At 40.3% G+C, this 7,310-nt stretch overlaps 1 protein-coding gene and 1 long non-coding RNA gene across 2 annotated transcripts; one reads left to right on the forward strand and one right to left on the reverse strand.

The window, feature by feature from the left end:
* Positions 1-91: 91 nt before the first annotated feature.
* LOC124201903 lies at positions 92-886 on the forward strand. Its single transcript, XR_006877774.1, has 3 exons — positions 92-457; positions 523-567; positions 643-886. It is a non-coding gene; the product is annotated as an uncharacterized LOC124201903 (long non-coding RNA).
* Positions 887-3,163: 2,277 nt separating this feature from the next.
* Positions 3,164-5,187, reverse strand: LOC124193810 (cyclin-dependent kinase 9-like). The gene is made up of 7 exons (XM_046587785.1): positions 4,729-5,187; positions 4,395-4,652; positions 4,212-4,330; positions 4,014-4,152; positions 3,812-3,950; positions 3,573-3,743; positions 3,164-3,500 (listed from the first exon to the last, which is right to left on the reverse strand). Exons 1-7 carry the CDS (start codon positions 4,936-4,938, stop codon positions 3,382-3,384), a joined length of 1,155 nt encoding a protein of 384 aa, XP_046443741.1. The 5' UTR covers positions 4,939-5,187; the 3' UTR covers positions 3,164-3,381.
* Between the last annotated feature and the right edge of the window lie 2,123 nt (positions 5,188-7,310).

Below are 7,310 nucleotides of genomic sequence, written 5' to 3' on the forward strand. Positions count from 1 at the left end.
CAGTCATTCAGTGGTGAAATGAATATCTCACAGACTCGCAGATAGAAATACGCCAATCTGGCAACGGCCAAAGGATAGGATTACCAAACGATTCAATCCAAAAGAGCGATTACTGAAAAAAGTGGTGCTTCAAAAAAGTGGTTACTGAGTTTTGACTGATGACTTACTTTTTCAAAACCTAAAAATAATTTGTTTTATAACGTGTGCTGTATTGAATGCCCTGAATCTTTACTTCGTTTTTGATGAAGAATGTACAAGTTCAATTGTACAACAAGTATGCAAAGTGAAAGATGGAGTAAATGACTTGCATTTGCTGTTGTATTCTGCTGTGCTGTGCTGTGCTGTGCTCTATGAATTTATTGATTCAATAGACTTTAAATGGTCGTGTCGCCGTGTGTACTACGTAAAAGGGCCTTTATCCATGATGCATATTTGATTGATACCACGGCCTCACAAGGTTATTTTGTTTAGTTTAATGACGTTGACTAATAATATATTATTATGTATAATTACTTTCACTAGATGGCGATTTGTAGTACGGGTTTGGGGTCTTCTCGTTCGAGTCCGGTTAGTAATTACGGATTATCTCTTTATTTTCGTAGGAATAATGGATTCATTACGTAAAAAAAATATTTAATATAGATCTGACAAGAGAACGGAGAATGTTGGGGTATGTGATTTTATGTTGGCAGCTCGGCCTTCAAATGCATTCATCACTGGGCGTTCGATTCACAATCAACGATTTGAGAGGGCGTGGCGCGTTGTATTCCAGAATTGCGTTGTGCCCTTCTACAATACTTTTCAATAGTGATTACAATTATGAAAAGTTTACTTTTCTATTACATTCATTAATGCAATACATTTAACAAGCGAATCGCCACTCAAAGAGACCGTTTTGGGGGTTTTTGATTTAGCGGAAATCGTCGCTGGGGGTTCTAAAAATTTAGAAGTAGATGGGTTTTGTGCAAAATTTTTCGCTAAGTCGATTGGTGAAAACCGCAATCGCCTAGCTTTTGTAGTTTTGGAGATATTTAAAAAAAACTGAGAGGGGGTAGCCGAAATTTGAACTTTTTTTTTTGGTTTTTGTGCAGCAGTTTTCTCGTCAACTGCTGCACCTAGAAATATTCTAATTGTTTGAAAATGATAAGATAGCCCACCTCTTCAAACTGTTTTCATGTTTTTTCGATGCTCGGCTCAGAGGCCGAGATATTAACGATTGAAATTTTGGAAAAAATTCCTAAAAATTTCTTCGTTTTTCGGCCATGCGGGCTTCATCCTATAAGCCACCTAGCGCTCGCGAAAACAACATTTCCCCCTCTTTGCCTTTAGGGTCTGTTGAGGTGACCACCCCCTCTCGATAGGTGTAGGCTGACGTTATGAGGGAGACCACCCCGACAGACCCTAAAGGCAAAGAGGGGGAAATGTTGTTTTCGCGAGCGCTAGGTGGCTTATAGGATGAAGCCCGGCATGGCCGAAAAACGAAGAAATTTTTAGGAATTTTTTCCAAAATTTCAATCGTTAATATCTCGGCTTCTGAGCTGAGCATCGAAAAAACATGAAAACAGTTTGAAGAGGTGGGCTATCCCATCATTTTCCAACAATTAGAATATTTCTAGGTGCAGTAGTTGACGAGAAAACTGCTGCACAAAAACCGAAAAAAAAGTTCAAATTTCGGCTACCCCCTCACAGTTTTTTTTAAATATCTCCCAAACTGCAAAAGCTAGGCGATTGCAGTTTTCACCATTCAACTTAGCAAAAAATTTTGCACAAAACCTATCTACTTCTAAATTTTTAGAACCCCCAGCGACGATTTCCGCTAAATCAAAAAACCCCAAAACGGTCTCTTTGAGTGGCGATTCTCTTGTTAAGAATTACATTCATTAATGTAATACACGTTATTACACAGCCACTGTGTAATTGATCCCTGATCTGATCCCAAAATGGCAAAATCTCTTTCTTCCCTTGGACGGAAGAGGGAGAAAGAGAAAGGGTAAATATTTTTTGATATGGCAACACTGGTGATGGGGAATCGAGAAGAAAACGGAAAACTTGTAATTCGTGTTTTCATTTTTGATTTCATTACTATAAATGAAACTTAAAAAATGTGATCTTATGACCACAGATAGAGCTAATGCAGCTCTTTTTTTTAAGAAATTTCCCACCCTATAATATTACGTAGTTACTGAATAACAGGCCTCCAAAGTAAGCCCATTCGGGCATTCCCTACTGGGCCTCTCGGCCGTACGGATACTTACGCAACGCGATGAAAACCACCTATCGCGTTGTTGAAAAATTCCCAAAAAATATCACATGATATATGTCTTAATATTAACCTTCGAAAAAAAATGTATTGAATTCCACCGAGAATTCTATTTTTGGGAGCGTTTTGAAAAACGCGTTTTCCCTGCTGATCCTCTCAGCCGTACGGATACTTTCGGTACCCACTGTAGGTATGCTAATTTCCAGTGTATTTCAAGCAGGAAGCTTCCAACTCCAAATGTTTTTTTTTTTTCAAAAACTATCGCTTCAAAATGTAAAACCATCCAGTTTAAACAGTATGATTAAAGATTATTGGCGAAAAGATGACGTTATCGGTTAGGGGTCTTCCGTTCCGTATAGTTACTTATAGAAAGGTTTGATACATGGGGAATTTATATGCAGTCACCATATCTAACTTTTGCGCAAAAATTGAGGACACCAAGAACTGGTTACGGTAACTACGATCTAGATATCACGAGCTCTGAAGAAATCCAATCTTGTCTGTTAATTAAATAAACGATAAATTCAAGCCCACGTCACTGCCATACGCCAAGAGCAAAGTTTGACCGTTTGACTGAACTCGAGTAACTTCATTGGATTTTCGGAGCTTCAATATTGCCCAGCAACCCTATCTTCCAAGTTCTGAAAGACCAAAGTTTTGATTCAGTAGTTGTCCCCCCCCCCCAATGTTTTTAGGATAGAAAAGTATTATTTAACGTGGCCTATGTCCTCATGTCATAAAGATTACAAGCAATGGAATTGTGTGCCTCTTATTATCTTGTTAGAAGAAGTTGGAAAGCCCAAACTTCTGGCCCATCTAGTCAACGAATGCTCTACTTTAGGGAATAAGGAAAAAGGAATTGATGTCCAGTAACATCGCCCTCGATAATTAAAAGATTTAAAAAAAAGTTGTGTTTTTTTTTTCTTTCTTCTTCACATTTTTCATTGGCAACACGTTCAATAATTTTATATTCAAGTCGATTCTCATCGAAAGTCAAATTGAAAGAGCGAGCCAGCGTCATTACCCCACTAGAAATTTCGTTCCATTCGAGGGAATAGAAGCAGGAAGAGAACATAAAGGAAAACAAAATTTTTTTCACTGATGGATTGCCATTCAATCAATTAGAACACGCGATCTTGGTAACTGCTGTCGGCAGACGGATGAGGCTTAGGCTGAGGCAAAGCCGGGTGAGGTTGTGGTCTTCCAGCTCGGCGTGGAGGAGCCAGAAATTCGAACATACCTAATAGAAGAATACATATTGTGTTATGTCTGTAACAGGAGAAGAAATTAATAAGTAACATTGAATACATACTTTGACCATGCTGGCCAAGCATCTTAGAGAGCTCGCAAGGCATTGGGTCCGTCCAGAAAAAGTCGTGATTAAGGGCAGCATCGGCATCCACTCGCTTAGAAGGATCCAATGTCAACAACTTGTCCAACAAATCACAAGCATAGGGATCCTTAACGTACGGTTTCAAGCGTTCTGTAGAGGAAATTACAACTTGTTAGTTTGAAGTAAAAGACAGTTCACACATGATATTTAAACCCAACCTTTCACTTTTCGTTTTTGTCCTTTAGGCAATTCCATTTTGTTGTACAATTCCAGCTTTTCAACGTCCGGCCAAATTTCTGGGACGATGGAGCCACAGAGCTGGCAAATCAATGTCAGTTGGTGTTGTTCAGTATTGCCCTATTTCAATATAATCATTACCAACCATAACATTCACGCAAAAATGCCAAAAGTGTCAAATACCTGCATAATTGGGCTACGAGTCCACATCTCAGCCATAATGCAACCAGCACCCCACATGTCAACTGGGGGTCCGTAATTTCGTTCTCCTAAGAGCAACTCGGGTGGTCGGTACCACAAAGTGACGACACGGTTGGTATATCTTTTGGAGAAATATTTTATAAATTCACAAATTGTTTCAAAGGTTATAATATGGAATACCTGTTTGGTTGGTTATTTTTGTTCAAGCTGAATGCTCTTGCTAGACCGAAATCAGCCAACTTCAGGACACCACTTTTGGTTATCAAAACATTAGCAGCTTTCATGTCTCTGTGTAGGATCTTAAAGAGAACCACATTGAAACAAGGTTCACGGAGTCATACCCAGTGGGTGGAAACAACTCACTTTGTTACTGTGGATAAAATACAATCCATTCAAAAGCTGCTGCATGACCTTCTTAATTTCTCCCAGACTAAATTTGACATTGGCATTTGACAGCAAACCAGCCAGATCGTGTTCACAAAAGTCAAAGACCAAGTAAAAGGTGGACTTGAATTTGTTGAGCTGAGTAACTTTGGTTCGACAAATTTCGATGAGATTGACCACATTTTCATGTTTCAGAAGTTGGAGAATCCGAATTTCTCTCAAGGCAGTGATAGGGAACTGAAACACAGGAACAAAGACATTTCAGAATTGTGTCAGATGAAACATTTTGTTACCAAGAAGAAGTAGCACTCACCCCTTCCTTCTCATTTTCCATCAGCACTTTCTTGAGAGCCACAATTTTTTTGGTTTTTTTGTGGCGGGCTTTAAACACTTCCCCAAAGGTGCCCTGTCCAATTTTGGCCATCTTTTCGTACTTGTTGACCTCGTCACAGAATGGAAACTCGAGTTCTTCGAGAAATTTTTCTCGATCTTTAGGATTCATAGAAGTGATGGAAGTGGCCATGTTCTGGGGAGATTTGTTCGGATGATTTCTCACCCTGGAATCTGCTGAAATTCACCAGTACAAAAAAGAAGAGTACCAAGCACTTGGTGATGGAGAAAGATGTTAAAGTAAAAGAGGAGGAAACAAGTTTTTTTGAGCGAAAAATAACAAAAAAAAAAACAACTAAGGGCTATGGAAAAAATGTTTCTCCCAGAACTGATGGGTAAGGCTAAACAGCAACCCAATATTGCGCTTTGCGTTCGATTTTGTATCTGGCCGAAATCACGACGAGTCTCAGACTCTCAGTGAGTTTTAGTCTTTTAGAACCTATGAACACTGCTGTTGTTGTCTTTTTGTTAGCAGCCAAGTGTTTCTAACCACACAAAACACTCTCGTTCGAGTATGCGACGTCATTTTCGCTTGCGTTTGAAGGTCCAATTACAACTGACATAATATACCGTGCGCACGGCATGAATTATAAATTGATTCTGGTCTTGAGTTCGATCCTTGATGAGAATATTGACATTCGGTTCGTTGTTAATTGGACCGGCGAATGATGAATGAGGCAAATTACTCGATGCATGACCTCACTTAACTTACAATCTCCATCTCATAATAAAGAAACCTAATAAAGGGGTTGTGTTCGGTACGAAAGTAATTAAAAAATGAAGAAGAGGCGCAACTTCTATACATCTCCCGTGCGAGAACCGATCAATATCCGTGCACTGAAGCACTGCTGCGCGCCGACCTTTTGGTGATCGTGTGTGTGTATGTGATGTGTTGCTGCGTGCGTACTATACATGTGCAGTTATATCGCACTAATCGATGAAACTAATTATTGGCGGGGGTCGCTCAATCATCTACCAATGCAATAATGTAGACGGCAGAAGAGCTTTTTTCTTTATTACCATCAGCCAACAAATCATACTGAGATATGTAGCTACTAAAATCGTCCATTATTTCCAATCTGATTGGAATTCAGTTGTCGGCAATATTGTTCAACAATTGATATTGAAAGTTTCAAATGACGTCGGTACGACTTTGCATTATTTAAGCCCGGAGAACGGAGTAAAGGAAAAAAGGGGTGGCAAAGATGGCCCTGTTCACTTATTGAAAAAGTCAAAAGCTGGCTGCCGATGCATCCGCCCAACACACACACACGGAGGGAAAACAAAAAAGCACACACATTTTATTAATGTGGTATAGTGCAATATAGGGAGCGTGCTGGCCTTTTGTTGACTTGAGCGTTGCGTTGTGCGTATATAGTAATAGTATAGGATAGGATAGTGGCATCGTCTATGTTTGTTTTAGAACAATATTCGTTGTTGCCATTATTGTCCGTTTTCATTACCATCGCCGGCAAACAAAAGCCGGAATGCAGCAGCAGCTGACAAACAACCATTTCCAGCTCCGGCTAAGTTCCCGGTAAAAATGTTTAGTGAAATCCTCGGGGGAAAAGGGGAAAGGAGGAAAAAAAAATAGCTCATTTCTCCCATTTTGTTTTCATTCGCTTTCATTTTCGCCAAAGAAAACGGGAATATAATAAAAAGGCAAACAAGGATGCAGTGCGGCATCCGAATTTCTCCCCTGCGTCACCGTGTCGGCGCAGCTGGAACGGCGAAAGAAACGCTTGATGAAATTGCCTCTCCCGAGACGACGACGACGAAAAGAAAAAGGAAACAGCCAACTGAATCAAAGCGAGATAGTAGATAAAAAGAAACTCGTTTTAGTAGTTGACGGACGGCAAATCTCATAACATTCCGACGGTGTGTTATCGTCGTTGAGTGTCGTGCAGTTCAAAGAGAACCGGGCCACGGTCAATTCGTCGTCCTTCACACGTTCCTTCTTGCTGGATAATTCACGTAAAATTGCAGATAGATATTGTAGGAAATCATTTGCCCGACCGAACGGAAATGTATCCACAAGAAAAACCTCTACCTCCCGACGACACGACCAATCTTGGATTGAACAACAGTTGAGCGGAGAGATTTTCCAATCGATTCCGACTGCCAATGTTTGAACTGTTTCATGGTGGCTGCTCTATCTGGAATCCGTTGCTGCTGCTGTCGACTCCAGGTGGCTGAAAAGAAGCGCCATTGAAATATTGCCATCCAGTTCGTGTCTTGAATAATGCAATCCTAAGACAATCGACCTACTATAGTTCCAAATCTCCTCATCGAAAATGGATGAATAAGAGAATATCTTCATGGCGGCCCTGACGACGCCAACCGTAATATTGATCGTCCTTTACAAGATTCGTTTAGCTCGGCGAAAATGGAAAAAAAAAGAAGCCAGTCTATTAGTAGAGTCGACGGTGGAAAGAGACTGGCGATATCTATACATTGTCGACAAGTCAAGCGCTCTGCTGCTGCTGCTGTTGGCTGAGGAAAAAT

This window comes from Daphnia pulex, chromosome 1, assembly GCF_021134715.1.
Source record: "Daphnia pulex isolate KAP4 chromosome 1, ASM2113471v1".
Taxonomy (NCBI): Eukaryota; Metazoa; Arthropoda; class Branchiopoda; order Diplostraca; family Daphniidae; genus Daphnia; species Daphnia pulex.

What these genes read in the sequence shown, in the direction of transcription:
- LOC124193810 (XM_046587785.1), bottom strand. Translation starts at nt 4,938, where the DNA reads ATGGCCACTTCCATCACTTCTATGAATCCTAAAGATCGAGAAAAATTT. An exon ending in ATTTTATCCACAGTAACAAA is followed by an intron (nt 4,331 to 4,394) that starts GTGAGTTGTTTC and finishes GTTCTCTTTAAG; the next exon opens with ATCCTACACAGAGACATGAA. An exon ending in GCTTGGCCAGCATGGTCAAA is followed by an intron (nt 3,501 to 3,572) that starts GTATGTATTCAA and finishes TTCTTCTATTAG; the next exon opens with GTATGTTCGAATTTCTGGCT.